Source organism: Triturus cristatus, chromosome 2_2 (genome assembly GCF_964204655.1).
Source record: "Triturus cristatus chromosome 2_2, aTriCri1.1, whole genome shotgun sequence".
NCBI lineage: Eukaryota > Metazoa > Chordata > Amphibia > Caudata > Salamandridae > Triturus > Triturus cristatus.
In genome coordinates this window covers 861,487,656-861,505,577 of record NC_140582.1, presented here as the reverse complement: position 1 = coordinate 861,505,577, position 17,922 = coordinate 861,487,656, and the positions used below count along the sequence as shown (strand labels likewise).

Sequence of the window (17,922 nt, the reverse complement as noted above, 5' to 3'; positions counted from 1 at the left end):
TTTCTGCGTGCAACGCGGATCCGGAGTAAGCAGTTTCTCTGGCCTGTTTTCAGGCCCTTTTTTGACGCTTCGCGTCTGGAACAGTGTGCGATGCCTTCGGGCTTTAAAACTTGTACCTCCTGTTCGCGCCAAATGTCCGCGACGGACCCACACCTTATCTGCATGTGGTGTCTGGGTGAACACCACGACTCCATGGACTGCGACGCCTGCCAACACCTCGAACCGAAGTCCCGGCGGGAGCGCAGGATGGAGCTTCTTTAGGCTCGTCTGTCCCGGTCGGAGTCCTCTCGGCCCCCGGCCTCCTCATCGGCGGCAGGCCCCTCTGGCAGTGGGTTCCATTTGCGGCGTCGGTGGACCTCTGGTTCCCAGGTTCGTTGTTCGCCTCGCTCGGGTAAGTCACGGCGCATTTCGCCGAGGTCCTCGACCTCACTTCCTTCAGTTGTCGGGGGCACTAGTTCCTGGAATCCTCCGGACGTGTGACCCCGGGAGTTGCCCCTTCTTTATCCGCCTTATCCTGGCATGGGTGCGACTCGGACCCAAATGGAGGCCTATGCCGCGACCCTGCAGGCCTCCCTTGGGTCCCCTCCTCTCCCTGGGGCGTCCTCGGAGCCTTTGCTATGGGCGGGGTCTCCTGCGGATGCACTGGCGGGTTCGTCCCCAGTGCCAACTTTGCCCCTTACCTATAGGGATGATGGAGATGTGGCGTTGTCAGGGCACTGCCCGGTTGGGTCCCCCTGTTCGACCCATAGCTGCCTGTCCGGGACTGTTGTTCTTCCTGTGTCCCGTCCTTGTTGGTCGGCACAGTTCTACATGGTAATAACAATCTATCTTGCCTATTGTGATATTCTTCCCTTGTTACTCAGCCTTTGGAGAGAGTCCATGCTTCGCTTTGCGGGGTCTTTCTCAGAGCTTTGCTCTGCCTTTACTTCTTCTCGTATATGTAGACAGTGCCTGCTACGGTCTTTTATGATGTTGTTTTTCACCATCCGCCCTCTTTCTTTCTTTTACGGATTTTTCATCCTTCGCACACTGTTTCCATACTTTCACAGTTTTGTTGGTGGCTCCGCATTGTGCTGCGGAAATGTTTCTCCGAAGGAAACTGACGTCAGCGTGCCGGGAGGGACTTATATGACCTCGCTGACGTCACGTCTGTGGACGACGTCATGGCGGGGTCCTGTGTGGCGTCGTCCCCCGGCGCACAGAGGTGCTGCTGCAAAAAGTTTTCCGGATCCAGTCTGACGCCTGGGGATATTCTAAGTTAAGGAATCTGCGGCTAGACAACGTCTCTACCAGATACATCGTTACCGAAGGTAAGTAACTTGTACAAGAAGGAGAGAACTCTTAAATATAAATCACACTTAACATACTAAAACATGTGTGAACCTACAGAAACTGCAGCCATCTTCCTTCTTTTTCTGCTGTACATAAACAGTCCCTTCACCTATCTCCTGCTTGAACCAAAGAACTCCATTTTAGTAATCTGAATGGATCTTAGCATGTCCATCTTTTCTTTACCTTAATCTTGACCTGGACCCAGAATTATAGAAAACTATAGGGTGGGAAATAACACTGGAGGGATAATATTAGCCTCTGTGTTTTTATTAAAATCTTGGGGTTTTTTTCCCCGCCATGCTGTGGACTATCTGCATTTCATGGCAGCGCACAAAGCCTATATATTATGCATGATCAAAGATGTGTCCTAACATTTCCCAAAACACTCCCTATAGGTTTAAATTAAAATCTCTTGAAAGTGGAAACTTCTGACCAATCTGCAGATTTAAAATGTCACTCAAACTTCCACTGATCATCATGGGGGGGGGAATATACTGGCTTATGAGGTGACCCATAAAATGTAATACCGGAGTTTATCATGGTTTCCACAGAATCTCTGTTTTGAATTCATACACCATCAGACATCTTAGACAACTGTGCCCAAGTTCTTTTGCTTCTCCAGAACGGAAAATAGTTCTAGACATAGTTCTCATCCTCTTCCTTATATAAAAACACACACTTTGCGGCCTGTGGCACCTTGAGGAAACCTATACAGCAAAGACATCTGGCACACACGGATATGAATCCAGTACATGTGGAAGAATGCACACCTTATACTCTCATCTTTCATTTTCAATTCTAAGAACGCTCCAGGCTCAAGTGTCGCCTCCAGACTTGAATTGTGCCATACACCAAAGCACGAATGCATTATTCCAAAACATATGGAGCATCATGCCGCTCCAGTGCAAGTCGCACACCTCAATTATGTAATATTCCAGAGACTCAATCATTTATTAACAATAATCCATTTTAATCATGTTTAAATCCGTTCATTTTTGCCAAGATTCATCTATTACCATTCACATCGAAGGCTGAACAATTCCTACTTTTTTCAAATGCAAAAGAATTGCTCATCCGTGGCTATATTCAAAAGCATGTAGGAATCCTCAATTCAGTCAGGGTGGCCTCATTCATAAAAACCCAATGCATTTCGGGCTTTGTAAGCCCTTCCTCAGGGGTAACTGTAATGTAAAAAATGAATGAACATGAGTGTTCTACACAAGCTTGTATAAAACTTAAATTCATTGTCCCTTATCCCCATATACAAATTCTTATCTTTGCAATTAATCAAAGATGATCACCTACAATTACTAAAATTCATCAAACAGTGATAGTCCCTCCAGAATCTCACCCATATCATTACCCAGACCCTTTCCCTTACTACGTGCTTCCCTTGAAAACAGTTGCACATCTTAAACTTATAAATACTGACAGAACAATGTCCCCTGTGTTAATCAAAAGAAAATCTTTGGTGTTACAATGAAACTAAACTAAAAAACTTTACAAGGAAACCTATACAGCCCAGACATCTGGCACTCACGGATATGAAACCAGACAGAGTAGCAAAGCCAGTTTTGGGGACAAAGCTTGCCACTCCAAAACCCTATTTTCATCCTATTTCTGCAGCAACCATAGCACCTTATTCACATCCCACAAAGACTGATGCCTTGCAGCCGGAGTTGTCTCTAAACACACACTTCTGACTCACCTCCCTTCCAAGGTATTTTGCCCATCAGTAACCCATTCTTAATGTCCAACAGAAATAGCTGACCTGTACAAATACACAACACTGTATCACACACCCCCACAATACAAACCTTCTAACAAATTCATATTATTAACTATTTCTGCCACAAGGGGATCCCCATACCCCTTGCAGGCCAATCAATATGACTTTGTAGTCCTTGGAACCAACAGAAGAACGCCAGAGCCTACGTTTTCAAATTGTTGGCAACTCGATCTATTCTACTGTACCTTCCTAAACAGCTCCCTCCCTCAAGTTTCTCCAAATCCAATGTGCCACAGACTTCCTTAAACCCAGAATGTTCTAGACCTGAATCATAATATTCTTGTCTAGGCAAAAGCACCAAAATTAGCTGGCTAACTCTGCACATGACCCTGGCAACAATTCAAGACCGTTTGCATGCAAATTCCTTTCAATTTCTGACCACTTCTCCCCCCCACCCCACCCCTATCATCATTTCACAACATCTTGCACTCCAAGCTCTCCTAGCGGGCATCCAACTCTATAGCTATCTCTGGAACCTCCCTGAATATGACGCAGCCTTTCCACAACTTGTTATTGTCCATCCACCATTCCAGCTCCGACTCCGAATTACCTTCTGCAAATGTCTCATTTATTGTAAACCTTCAATCTCTATCTAAAAACTTGGTCTCCAGCTGTGGCACCATGCTCAATTTGTCCTTGTTCCTTACAAAACTAAAATCCTGTATGAGCTTCTGGCCCCCATGCTGTGGGCTATGATTAGTACATCGTCTAAATTCAAAATCAATCATACTCCCCTTGTTCTCACCCAAGTACTAACTGGCTGCAATCCTCTCGTGAAACACCACAATGGTGAAGTGAAGCAGAATGGGAGACATGTAAACCTCCAAATCTTTCCTCCCCAATGGAATCTCAGATAGTCGATTATCCTGACACACTGTTAGTGTTAAATAAGCATTTAATTAAAATCTAATTGATTCAACAAGTCTCTTTATAGATAAATGTCCTCCACCCTGAAGTGATGATCTATTAACCAATCATATTGTTCTCAAAGCCTTACTGCTGTCCTCATGCGATTGTCCTTTTTTCATACCAGGAATATATTGCTGACAATCCACTTGACCCACCTGACCCCGCTTCTATTGCTCTTTTGTGAAACAGTGCTTGAACCTCCCTATTTACCATCCTAATTTCTTCTGATAAAACCTTATTTCACTTGGTTCTTGCTCCTGAAATGGCCGTGCTGTAAACTCTATCCAATACCCCTGTACAGTTTCCAATACCCATGCATCTGTGCTATCTGTGCACCTTACTCTAAAAACCGGGCAGGTCTCCCACCCAGTACTATGCGAGTAGTAATAAGGTATGTGCTTGAGCATACCTGTAGATCCTCTTACCTTTATGCCACCTCTTGTGCCTTGTGCTCAGGATCTCTTTCTTTGTGGAAAGAACCCAGCTGAACTCTGGAGTCTATATCTTCGTTCAATGGATGCACGAGCAATACCTTGACCTTGGCTGGGGAACCGACCCCACATTCTCTAGACAACTCCAAAAACCTTCCTTCCAAATGTCTTTCTTATGTCCCTCTTCACTTTCTGCATGGAATTAAAAGTGCCTACGTACTTGGATATATCCTTTACAAAATGCTCCCCAAACAACTTGCCCTCACGAGACTCTCCCTTCCTTGCTAGCCAACTCTACTAGTTTTAGCTCGATCTTTAGAAGAATGCTCTTTCATCTTTCAGTGCAAATTGCTGCTTTGGCATTTCGCAATAAACATGCAGTTTTTCGCACCCATTCTTGCAAATCTCCACAGCAATGGTTGCTTTCGTCAATTAAGGGATATCAAATATTCTTATCAAAGGGCATAGCACATCTTGAAGACTATCCTAGCATCCTTTCAGTCCTTTATCCTAGCCTTTCTGTGGATCTCGGCCCAATTTTTGGAGAAAAACTAACATATTTGGGTCAAGCTCAGGACTGACAGCCACCTTGCTAGACATTGACTGACTTGGATACATTTACCTTCTTATCCACTTTTCCACATATAGAGCCACATGTAATGAAGGCGACCAAAGTGGCGAAAGAGGATGCTGGATTAGCAGTGGCTCAAGCATATAATCCCAATGAGGCTCAATCACACCTTTCTCTTCTTCTTCTTTCACTTATTTTCATGCCTATGCTGGTTTGGCATCTTATCATCCTTCTCAGAATCTGAGTCCAAACTTGAGCAGCAGGGATCTCCACATCCCCGCCAATCGAGAATTTATCGCAAGCCACTGAAGTGTGGTCAAGCTTCATAGCCTTCTTAAATATTTTTCCTCTTCCTCTTTGACTACCTGTCTCTCTTTGAGACATAGCACCGTCATGTCCTATTCTCAACCTAAATATGTTTGCTTTTCTGGGTCACCACTTTTCCCCAAGAGTGTCCACCTTTCTGACCTGTTCATCAGAACGTCCTGCTAACCTAAACTTCAGCTCCTCATGGATGCCTTCCTGTTGTTTCTTCTTTTCATATATTACATTATTATATTATCCACACAATCATCAATAGCTTTTCTAAGTTGCTCCACAAAAGCTACAAAAGCCTTGTCCACTATTGCCTGAGTTAACTGCTTCAATACCTTATCATCTACCCCTCAGTCATTCTAACTAACCTGACGACAACTCTCTAAAATCCTTAGAAGAAACAAAAGCCAATAACCTAAAAAAAATGAATTCAGATTTAGTTCAAATCAGTCCTTCAAACCCACCCAGTGTCTATTTAAAAACATTGCCTATCTCCTCGCATCTCTGCTCATCACAGAAAGAGTCTAAGTCCAACTGACACTAGGAGTATTTCTGTCATACTCCGATAAATAGTACCCATAACAAAGCAAAACATTCTACCACCTTCCCAGTGCACACAACAGACCTTCGATCTTACCTGCCGATTCCCAATTTACACAAGAAACCCCCATATTCTACCTCTCACTCTCAATTCATGCAACAGACTCCAACATTATTAATATTCTAACACTCTGCCCAGTGCCCCCACAGTGGGATATTGGGATGTGTTTTTCAGGGGGATAAAGTTATCAAAGTATAACAAATTATTGAAACAATAAACTGATTCTTTTATTTGAAGAATTGTGTACAATAACAGATGATGTGTGTATTTTGGGTGACCTTTCTTTTACTTCAGTTTGTGCTAAAGTTTCTGACCATAGTTTAGGTTACCACTTGTCTTTGGATATCATGGAGCGGTATCAGATATCTTAATTGATGGTCGACCAGAAAAACAGTGAATGATGATTTTGTTGTGTTTATTTTTTCTGTGCTTTTTCTTCTGTATTCTTTTCGATTCCTACATTATGTTACAAGACTTAAATACATAAAAATTATCAAGCAGCATTTCTTTTTTTCTATAAACTGAATCTTTATTGATTTCTGAAGCAATCACCTACCCACAACAAATCTGCAGGCCCAAAAATACAATAAAATGACATCCTCCTTTGTACACCACCACATCCCACCCGAACATGCATTTCTGAGTAATGCTCAATACTCCATCCACTTTCCCCATATCTGTGCATGCTTTTTGGGGAACCCCCTAGCCGTGTATACAGTTAACTCTTGATTAGTGCTCAAATCCATTGCCTGCTTCCAGGGAGCGATCGGAGGAGGAGAGGGTAGCATCCACCATTTGGCAATATCTTGCTTGGCCAGTGTCACCCTAATCCCCACCAAAAGATGAGATGGGACAGGAATACCCTATAGTAACCCTTCTGTTTTGTCCAGTTCCATCCTGGCCACTTCCTACTGAAACGCCGGATTCCCCACCCCCACTTTCAGCCCCTTACTGACCACCAGGAGCTGCACCGCCCAGTAGTAAAGGTGCACATCCACCATCCCCAGCCTCACGTCCCAAGTAGATTGACGGCATTTCCCATATGCTAGTCAGGGAGGTTGGTTAAGCCACAAAAAGGCCTGGATTTTTGGCCTGCAGTTGGCACCACCAAGATTGCAGTAGCAGCAAGGGATAGTTTTTTAGTGTGTAGGGCAAGCTGGGAAGTGTGATAATTTTGAACAGAGTGGTGTGGCCCAAGACAATAATAGGAAACTTAGCCCATCTGGCGAGATCTGTTGTTGAGTGAGACCATAACGGTAAAATATTTAAGCTCCAAGTTAAACCTGGCTCCAGGACCACGTACAGCCCTAGGTATTGGAAACTCAGTCTGCGCACCATAGGCCCTTAATGACCATTCCCCATGAATCGAGGTCCCCTCAGGGGGATCAGGATATATTTAGGCCAGTTAAAATAGGCCAGATGCATCCCATAGAGACCAAGGATCTGCAGCACCCAAGGAATCGTGAGCGATAGGCGTGAGATATATAGAAGCACATCATCCGCATAGAGCATACTGCGGTCCTCCGTCACAACCCCCAAGGTCAAAATCCCAGACCTGAGCATCATAGTGGATCCACATTGCCAGTGGCTCAGTCGCCAGAGGAAACAAAAGTTGCGGATAAGGTGCCATTGACCCATACCTAGGCCCTGGGGTGAGAGTAGAGCACCCGCACAAATGCCCAAAATCGGGTCCCCTGACCCACCCAAGCAGTTGGATCCACGGCAGAGAGAGACGTGTGAGTGCCGTATGCACCCTGCGGAGGCAGTGCCTAGTACTCCTACAGTGCACAAACCTTCATTGATCAAGAGGGACCAGCTGTGGGAGAACCGTTAGCAGCTTCGCCAGAACTTTAGCAAAGATTTTCACCTCAGTTAATAAGCGTAATTGGGCGAAACAATGCACACCGATATATAGATTGGCCGGTCTTCGGTAGAACCACGATGGTCGCTAAGTCCAGCTCAGGATGAACTGTGCTCTGTGTACCGCCTCTTGATAAAGGCCAAGAAGGTGAGGCATCAGCTGGGCCTGGAACTGTGTGTAGTATTCCATGTGGAACCCATCTGGGCCTGGAGCTTTCCCTCTGTTCATGTTCGAGAGGACCAGCACGATCTCCTCTGCCTCGAGGGAGCGGTCCAAGTCAGCCCTCTCGCTCATAGACACTGTGGGCATCGGGATGTTGAATACTGTGGGATGGGTTGCTTCCCACTGAGGCCTCTCCCTGAGGGCAGATAAATCCCTATAAAATACTGCAAACAGAGCCACTATATCCTCAGCTGTTTCCGCTAGGACCGCTACCACCCTCACTTCGGATTGAATAGAGGTGACAATCTGGGGGGCCAGCTCCCATATCGCAAACCAATATAAGAGCTTACCTGACTTGTCCTCCCACTCATAGACCCTGGGTGTTGAGGCCATCTAGCATTGGCGAGCCTCTTCAAGTGCCAGCTGTTGGAGTCACCCCCACTTCAGAGCTAGTTGGTGTAAATCAGCCTCATCCATATTAGCGAACCCTTTGCCATCCAACTCAAGGAAACTGGATTCTAGTTCAGCACTCTGTTACTGCTAAGCCCACTCTTGCCCCCATAGGTAAGATCTCACTACTCCTCTCAAAACAGCCTTACCGGCCAGCCACTAAGTTCTTAGAAAGTCCATGGTACCCCTATTAAACTCAAAGTAACCTCCACCTCTTGGGCAAGAAAGTCCCAAACTTCCTGCTGCTGCAGAAACCAAGCATTAAGTCACCACATTGGGTGGGGCCCCACAGGTTGACTGCCAAAGGAGAGTCATGGGGAGTGATCTGACATACTACGGGCAGAATAAGAAATCCAGAGGTGCCAGGAAGTTATGTTTCCGGAAGGAGGATTAAGTCAATACGGGGTAAGGAGTTATGAGCAGCAGACTGATGAGTATAAGCAGAGGTTTCAGGGTACCATATCGTCTAGGTGTCATAAAGGCCAAGATCCTCCAACCAACTTTGTAATCCCCTGCTCTCCCTCCCTCCGGCTGTGCCCAACCCCAGTGAGTCTTCGCTGTGGACCATAATATTGTTAAAATCCCCACCAATGAAGCTGGTTCCATGAGAGAGACGGAAAATCTGTGACTGTAGGTCTTCCATGGTATTGTGCACCAAAGTAGGAGGAACCTATACTTTAATGAAACAGTGTATGCGCCCGTGCAGCGTACCTTCTACCAAAACATACCTCCCTGAGCGATCCAGGTGGGCCTGAGAGGCTACTAATGGGAATGTTTTGTGAAAGAGCACCACTGTGCCTATGGATCCTGTAGTGTATCCAGTGTGAAAGACTCTATTAAACCCATATCAGGCCAGGAAGGAGCAGCTGTTGCCGAGTTGGTGGGGTCTCCTGCAGGAGCAGGGCTGCAGGCTTCGCAAAGTGGAGCACTGCCCCTCGTTTGATCCGATCATTTAGACCGTTGACATTCAACGTAATCACCACATACGGGGACATCACCTGGAGTAAGGGTCATCGAAGCCAGTATTGCCCCAAGTGGGAGTATGAACAAGAAGTGAGAACCCAACTCGGGTAGGAGTAAAGTAAGAATACAGTGTGCCTGTGGTACCCCCTCTTGTCATTGAAAAAAATACAATTAACTTAATACAATACCAGTAAAAGAATCATTGCCAATTCCCCAACAACCCCCCACACTTCCTCCCAGAAGCATCTGTTGTCCACCCCACCAAACGAGAAATCAACCTTAAACGAAAGGATGCTCACCTCATGGTTTTGCGCCATCTCATGATAATTAAGGAGACATTGGTGCTGACAGAGATATGAAAGAAAGGAGTTGGGATGGCCCTAGGTCCTGTCCATAGAGTCCGCTGATAAGTCACAAGACATCATCTGGGCGGGCTGTTGCTGCAAAGACACCAGTCCCTGTGAGCCATGTGGCCTTGACCTTGAGCGCAGTCTCCCAGACAGAATCCGAGTCCACCACAAATGCTCAGTGGTTGGGCCCCCACAACTTCCGGCAGCATGCCAGTAACTCAATACACCTGCCTCCAGAGGGCCCCCTATCCTGGCGCTGGATTCATTATCAAACCCACTGTTCCTTCTCCACTCTGAAGCCGCTTCTGGTGTGTCAAAGAAAGCGATTTTAGAGTTTTGAATGACCTGTTAGCGCCACAAACACCAGCATGGTTTGGATATAGGGCGCAATGTTTCACTTTGACCTTGTCATAGGATTTCCGGGCCAGCTGCACTTGGCGAGCCTAGTCCGGGAAAATCATGATCCTTTCTGTGTCGTGAACTGGGTTACCAGCCCAGCAGACCTCCTGGAGAATGCAGTCCCGGTCCCTATAGTTGAGTACTTTGGTAATAATTGGGCAAGGCAGGCCTCCAGGGGGCGGCCTGGGTGCCAAAGGACCTGTGCACCCTTTTGATTACAAAACAGGAGGACAGCTGGGCAGAGGGCATCCAGGATCAAATCCAGTTCTCAAGGAATTCCTCCAGAGTGCGATTCTCATCATTATATTTATTGTTTAGTACATAACCTTATTGCTGGGACAAGAGGAGGAATGAACTAATCTTAACACTCCACCTGTTTGCAATCATTCCTAAAGTACAAAAACCGATTGCCCAAATCAATGTTAAAATAGGTAAAATAGATACCAACTGAAGGTAAATGAAAGCAAAAAAATACAAAATACAATTTGAAATTTTGAAGATTTAACTAAAATTTCTTAATACAACACTGCTTCAAGAACGGTGGAACTAACCTGTACATGCCCACTCCTTATAGCCTGAATGATGATTTCCCATTTTTATAACACAATCAATCTAAGTTAGTCTCAAAGCAATATTTAACTCTAACCCACCATGTCACATCATTTTATGACATATAAACTAATTTGACAGAATGTGTCTTAAAGAAAATCCTGAAGACATTTGTATAAATTCCATTCTGAACGGCATAGATAGCACACCAAAATCAACCAATCCCAAAATATGTGACAGACAACCGTCCATGTACATCAGTGAGACAGCTGCGCGGATTTAGCCCTCGCTCATGGACTTTCGGGTCACAAGTGGAATATGGCAGGTCAGTTTTAGCCTTTCATCTTCTGGAGTTGATGAAAAGAATCACATTGATTTGAGTAGTAATAATACTATAATTTAGTGCATAGAGACACTTCACTTTGTGCAGTGTACTACACGAATAGTCCTCATTATTAATATGTAATATGAAGTGAGTGATGCAGATTTGTTTTACCTGAACTTCATTTGGTCTTGTTGATTTAAGCTAATCATTAAACACATGTCTGTTTTTTGTTTCAGAAGTGAAAAATGAAGAGTTTATTAGTATGCTGACAGAACTGTTGTTTGAATTGCATGTTGCTGCCACTCCGGACAAACTCAATAAGGTCAGTACAGCGTGAATTTCATGTCATGTTGGTAGTCCTGTGGTCTTCTGGTATGTTAGATATGCAAGTGGCAAAGCTTTCATTTTTTTTGAGAACAGAGATCTTTAACCTACTACGATGTTACAGATTACCAGGTTTTAAAATATGTTGTCAAATAGTTTTGGTTACCACAGGAAGGCGTAGAGATAAGAACACTGGAGTCAGTTGTTGTATGCAATTCCACTTTTTAGGTTGCTATTCAAATTAAAACCTATATGAATTCAATATGGAATTGATTAGATTTAGGAAGTTTATTATGAAAAGCGCTCTTAAACCAGGGCAGTTTCACTTCACCACTTACACTGCTGCCCTGATCTATTAACTTGGCCATTACATGGTCTCCTTTCCTTTCCTTCCAAAGTCAAGACTGTGAGATCTCCCAGAGTTTACACACTTCCATCAGTAAACAACCATATTAGAAAAGTTATGCATTCAAAATTCTAACCTTGTACCAAAGTACTAATATGTCCCCTATTAGGCAGAATTTTGAATCATTGCTCTGATATTAACCACTTGCAACTGATTTGCAGGATTCCTCCTGTCTTAAAGTGTATGCTTGTCTACATCTTAAGCTACTTCTAACTATGTCATACTCCAATTCCAGTACCCTACTGGGTCCATATCTTGTTTCTTGGCTCTTCTGAGTTCCAGTTTTTGATAAATAAGGGTATATCATGCAACTTGCCAGCGTTCATACACCTCCTGTCTAGCCAAATATACAGCATCTTATTTGGCATCTTGTAAATCATCATCTTACGTGATTTTCTGGCAGCAATAAAGCTTTAAAGAGTCTTTTGTGGGACCAGAAAGATAGTTACTGTGTAAACTGCATGATGGTCTGAGCTCCTGGCTCTCAAGACCCTCTTGTGAATGTATTTTGGGATTCTGCTTCTCACTGCTTCTGCTGACATTGTCCACTTCCTCCACTTGTCCTTTGTGGTTCTAACCACTGCGTTTCGTTATAGGCTACCACTTCCATCTGCAAGTGGTCTGGCGGGGGGTTACCTGTCAGGCATCGCAGGCATTGCCTGTTCATTCTCCCCCCTAATGAAGGTTAGAGGCTAAGAAAAGTTGCAACTCTGTAAAGGGCTGGGCAGAAATTGACTCTCAAATATGTGTGTGTTTTTGTGTGAAATTAATTCGCTAAAATAGCAGTTTAAATACAGAGAAATAAGTAAACACTAATTACATCCTGCTGTGCTCATACACTTCACATATAGCTTGTTGCCTGAGAGACCCCTTTGCATACTTGCACACATTCTGTGACTATGAAGCTATAACCATAAATTAGAATAATGATGAAAACACCAGAAATGGGCCTTGTCATGACACATCACGTTACGCGAGTTCAGAGGAACTGACTTCTTATACAGATGGCTCGAAGTACTTGAAAAACGCTGCAATGCCTTAAATATAGCAGACTGGGCGCTATACAAATGCCAAATTACATCAATAGCTAAGAAAACCTTTTTGTGCTCTGAATATATATAGTATCATTCGCAACAATGGCGATAGTACTGAATCCTAAAAGCTAATATAATCAGACACTAGGGCAGTATTAGAAGACCAGAAGAGAAGTCCTGTCAAGCAAGAACTGCAGTGAAGTTCTATTTGGCCAAAAAGATGAGATTTGCGAAACAGTAGGAGAGCAGCGATGGGAAAGATTAAAGCCAAGGGGAAGGGGGAGCGGTGGAGGTTGTACCCCATGGGGGACAAACTGAATGAAGAGCGTGAATAAGCCAGAATGTGTATAAGGTAGGCAAGTGGTGAGATAAAACGACATTAGATGGTGGATTTAATCTTTCAAGTGTGCACCAAATCGATTGGGTAGGGACAGTATTTCAGATGAGAGAGTGAAGTTTTTATGTGTGCTTCTGAGATACGTGACCCATGCCCACCACATGTGAGAAGAAATGTTATTTATCGCTTTCCATTCTAATAAGATGACTTAGAGGGCCACTGTCACCAATAGGTTTAATAGCGCCAGGTCTTTATCAAGTAAGTCCAGTGGGGGTTGAGTGCATGCAGACCCAATATTTCAAGAGTCAAGGATAGAGGAAAGCTCATGTTGAAAATGGTGATGAGCCCCTTATGAACCTCTGCCCAATACGACGGTTGGTACTTGCACATCAAAAATATGTGTTCATTGTACCAGCTGCCTCTTTACAGGACCATCTGAGATCAGATTCAATCAATTTCAATTTGAACAGTCTGGATGGTTTCCAGTATAAGAAATATGCAGCATAGAACCTTGTTGGAGTCAATGACGGTATCAATTTATTTTTTAAAAGATTGATGGATATTTTGGGCTAGCAAGAGAGAATGGGAGGGGTATTTGAGGTTCGAAGATGCTTAGGCCAACTTTTCTGGATGGTTAGGGTAGGGGTGACTTGTGAGTTGTATAAAAATGTGTAGATTTGTTTGTGAGATTTTGAGAACTTTAGTCACAAAACTCTAAACAACATAAGCAATAAAAGTACTCTTGAAAAAATAAGTCTGAATCGCAAACATATGATAAAAAGACAATATATGCTCTTATACCTTTCTATATGACAATCTCTGTAAAACAGAAGCCCAGGCAGAGGGCACTCAAGCCATGCCATGTGTATTATAAATTGAGATTATTTCATAAATTAAATGTAAAACATTGTCTTCAGACCTGGTATCGGTTGTTAACCGGAGTTTCTGGCAGTTGGGAATCTGACGTTATGCTTAGCCCTAAATATAGATCTCAACTAAAATGAATATGTTACCTTATAAAATACATACCCTGGTTCACACTAATAGCTGTAAAATTATGGCTTCATAGCTTGTTGCTATTAGCAGATATTTATGTCAGATCCATGTGTATATTATGTATGATGTAGAAAGCTGGTGTACTTAACTGCGCAGTGTTCACAAACATAGCTGTTGTGGTTGTATGTCACTACACTGAGAGTCACAACATTGGGACTTACAACATTGAGTGTCACTACATTGGAAGTAGCATTACATCACAAGAGTAACTACATTCCATCTATCTAAAAATTATGACAAGAATTACCCAGTTGCCCATCATATGCATAAGATACCTAAGGGTAATGCGGCAAAACTGGTCTAATTTGTTATAGACTCAGTCCCAAAAAGATCAGAGAAGGCACCAGGGAACTCCAGTTAAGGAGACTGGAATCTCACAATATAATTGTTGTGAACAGCAAAATGCTGAATGGTTTAAATTCCAATTAGGAATTATATGTCCATCTGTGAGATAGTTCCAAGATTCAGTACTGAAAAAAATGTGTAGATTTTTTACGCTAAGCGGCTACCTTTATTAGATTGCTGAATAAAACTGGATTTACCTGAAGGGAGTAGTGGGTCTAGTTTAGAGAGTTTTGCCTTCATTTTTACAAATGTTTAGAAATCTATATTGGATAGGGAGTATTTCTCTTGTAGTGAAGCAAAAGTAGGGGGGGGGCATCAGCAATCAGGTCAGATACTAGGTTGGTGCCTTTTTGTCGCCCAAATGGGGCTAACTTTGGCTGAAACAGTTGTTGCTGTTTTTGGGTTGTTCCACAGAGAAAGGGCCATAGATTTCTTTAAAGTAGGGGACGAACGTTTATCTGTCATCCTGAGCACAAATGTTGTCAAGGAAGATACTGTTGGAGTAAGGTAACACTAGGAAAGGCATTCTCAGTGTCGCAGGTAGTGAATATTGCAAAATGAGGTAAAGTTCAACCATGTGCCTTGAACTGTTGTTGGGGTATTAGTGTCAAACCAGCTTGCGCCTCGTGCAGCAAGAAAGGCTGTTTAGTAGTTCTACCAGTTGGGGAGACCGCACCCTCCCATTGAGCATGACAGTCTGAGCTTCTTTAGGCCCAATCTGGCTTTCATTTTAGCCCAAAGGAAGTCGAAGGATAGCTTTCCATCTTGTCTCTGTTTAAGGTGCAGCTGGAGAATTCTGTGAAGGACTGAATCAACGAGATAATTATGGAGTTCGTTAAATCGGAATTTTCGGGAAAGATAATTATATCTTCTGCATAGGCAGCCATTTTGAAAGTAAGGGAGCCAAAGTTGACACCCATAATATACGGATTATCATTAATCATGACCAGTAGCAGGTCTATTGCTAGTAGGAATAGACATCCTTGCCGAGTGCCCTGGTATAGGGAGAAGAGTTTGGAGAGTGTCCCGTTGATTCTAACTCTAGCTCTGGGTTCAACATATAGGGACACGACCATGGAGGAGAATAAGTCACTTAAGTTGTATCTGTCCAGGGTCTCCTCAAGAAATTGCCAATATACTTTATCAAATGCCTTTTCGGCGTCCAATGAAAAGGTCATACTGGTCGTAGTTTGGAGAAAGGAGGCTCTTTTTACTAAAAAAGACATGTTTCGTCCCATGCTAGTCTGCTCTTAACAAACCTGGATTGGGATGGAGGAATTAGTTTAGGTATCAGAAAAATTCCAACCGTTTTGCTAGATTTTCACGTAGATTTTGGCCTCCATATTCAGGAGGGAGATGTGTCTTTAATTCTTGGTATCCAGTTGGTCTTTCCCCTCTTTAGAAGGACTACTATGATAGCCTTAGCTGCGAAGCTGGTAACGTTGACCCAGGAGGTAAAATGCCCGAATATTGATTCCAGTGGCCGCAAGACTGCTTCAGAGAGGGACTTTTAGAAATCGATGCGGAGGCCATCAGTTCCAGAGGCTTTACCCCAGAATAATTTTAATTGCCTGCATGATTTCTTTGGTATCGGTTTATTTAGGGATAGTTTCTCCATGTTCGAGAGAGATTTAATGGGAAAGTTTTTAAGGATATTTGCACATGCCTGTTTTGAGGCTATTATTTTAGGACCATTTAGAGAAACGTTGACATTTTAAAGGTTTCTTGAATGTCTGATGTTTTGGTCATAGTAGTACCTTGGAGGTCTCTAATCACTGTTATAATGGAGTTATTCTGTTTGAATTTTAGGTAAGCTGCAAAGCCTTTTTCAGATATAAGACTTTTGTACTATTTTGGGCCTGAATAGTAAGGTATGCTCTCTTACTGACTATTTGAATATTCGTATTTGAGTCTCTTGATTTCTGTCATTAGGGTGGGGACCTTAGGGTGTCTGTATACGGATGTCTTTTCTTTAATCGCTTTTTCTAAGTTAAATAGAGGAGTCTTGATGTCTTTATTTCTTTTTGACATTCGACTAATACAGAAGCCCCTTGTAGCGCATTTCAGGGCATCCCACAGAATCACTGGGGAGGAGACTGAGTCAGTGTTTTCCTTTAAAAATTGAGAAATTTCTTTACTCAGCCATTGTTTATCCTTCTCAAACTCTAGGAGCTCAGAGTTCATACGCGATGCACCTCTTTTGGAGCATGCAGGGGATACATTTAAATGAGATCATGATGGCTGCATGGTTGGAGACTAAAATGGGTTCTCTTGAGGAATCAAGTGAATCCCGAACAAGTCCAGCTCTAACAAATATGTAATTAATCCTAGAGTACATATTATGGGGAGGTGAGACTAACGTAAAGTCACCTCCTATAGGATTCTGGAGACGCCAAACGTCTAGCAATTTATGGGTCTTCCATAGATTGAGCATGACTTTGGGAGGTCTATATTAGAAGGCTGATTGTATATCAAGAGTTACATCCATGGATAGATTCAAGTCTTCCCCAATACAATACGGACTGATTTATGTAGGGAGGCTAGTTTTGCATTAAGGGCATACCAGAATTGTGGGTCGTCACCCTTAGGGGCATAACCATTGTGTGAAAGTCATCATTGTCAATCAGAGATAGGCAAGAGTGTTTTGTTATGACTGTGATCACACCATTCATTTTTGAGACAGCAGGGGAGCAGGCCAGATCAAGACCCAGCAAGTATGTAAGAATAGGGCATGCTCATGGCCAACATTATTTTCCTGAAGGAAAATTATATCTCCTTTAAGATTGTTACAGTAATCCAATCACACAGCTAATCAAAGCTTTTTCAACATTTCACCGGGTGATTAAAGCCCTAGAGAGAGAGATCTCTTATAAGTCAGGCATCTTAGGAAGGACTGATAATCTGGCATGCAAGCTGGACAGCAAATGCCTAAACAGATAAGTCGGAAGGCAGTTGCATCTGGCTTCAGTGCCATAGGCCACATGGCAAGAAGGGGGGTGGGGGTGAATAGGGAAGGAGATAGGGAAGGAAGGGAAAAATAAAAATAAACCAAAGATCCTCCTGTGGAAAGAGAGGGAAAGTCCTATGGGACGAGGTGTGGATCCAAGAGGCTGTAGGGGCATCCGTGCAGTGAAGGAGGTGGGAAGGAACTCACCGCACTGGCAAGTTAGTGATCTATAAGCATTTGAGAAAGCTGCTGAACAAACAGGTGGGGAAAGCTTGAAGACACGTACGATCGCCTGATGAACATACAAACCATGGGGATACAGTATAGATCAGTAAGAGATCCCATCTAAGCAAGGCGAAGTTCCCTGGTTGCAAGGAGGAGTTGGGAAGTGGACCTAAACTGTGAGAACAGCAAGTACAATAGTAGAGAAGATTGTCAAAATAAATCTGACCCCCATAGCCAACTC

The 17,922-nt window shown here is 43.4% G+C and overlaps 1 protein-coding gene across 1 annotated transcript in view; it reads left to right on the top strand.

The window, feature by feature from the left end:
* FAM114A1 (family with sequence similarity 114 member A1) overlaps window positions 1-17,922 on the top strand; it is a 199,670-nt gene that overhangs the window by 136,872 nt on the left and 44,876 nt on the right. The window contains exon 9 of the mRNA XM_085642273.1: window positions 11,244-11,329. Within this exon, the coding sequence (XP_085498399.1) occupies window positions 11,244-11,329 (86 nt within the window). The remainder of the gene's footprint in view (window positions 1-11,243; window positions 11,330-17,922) is intronic.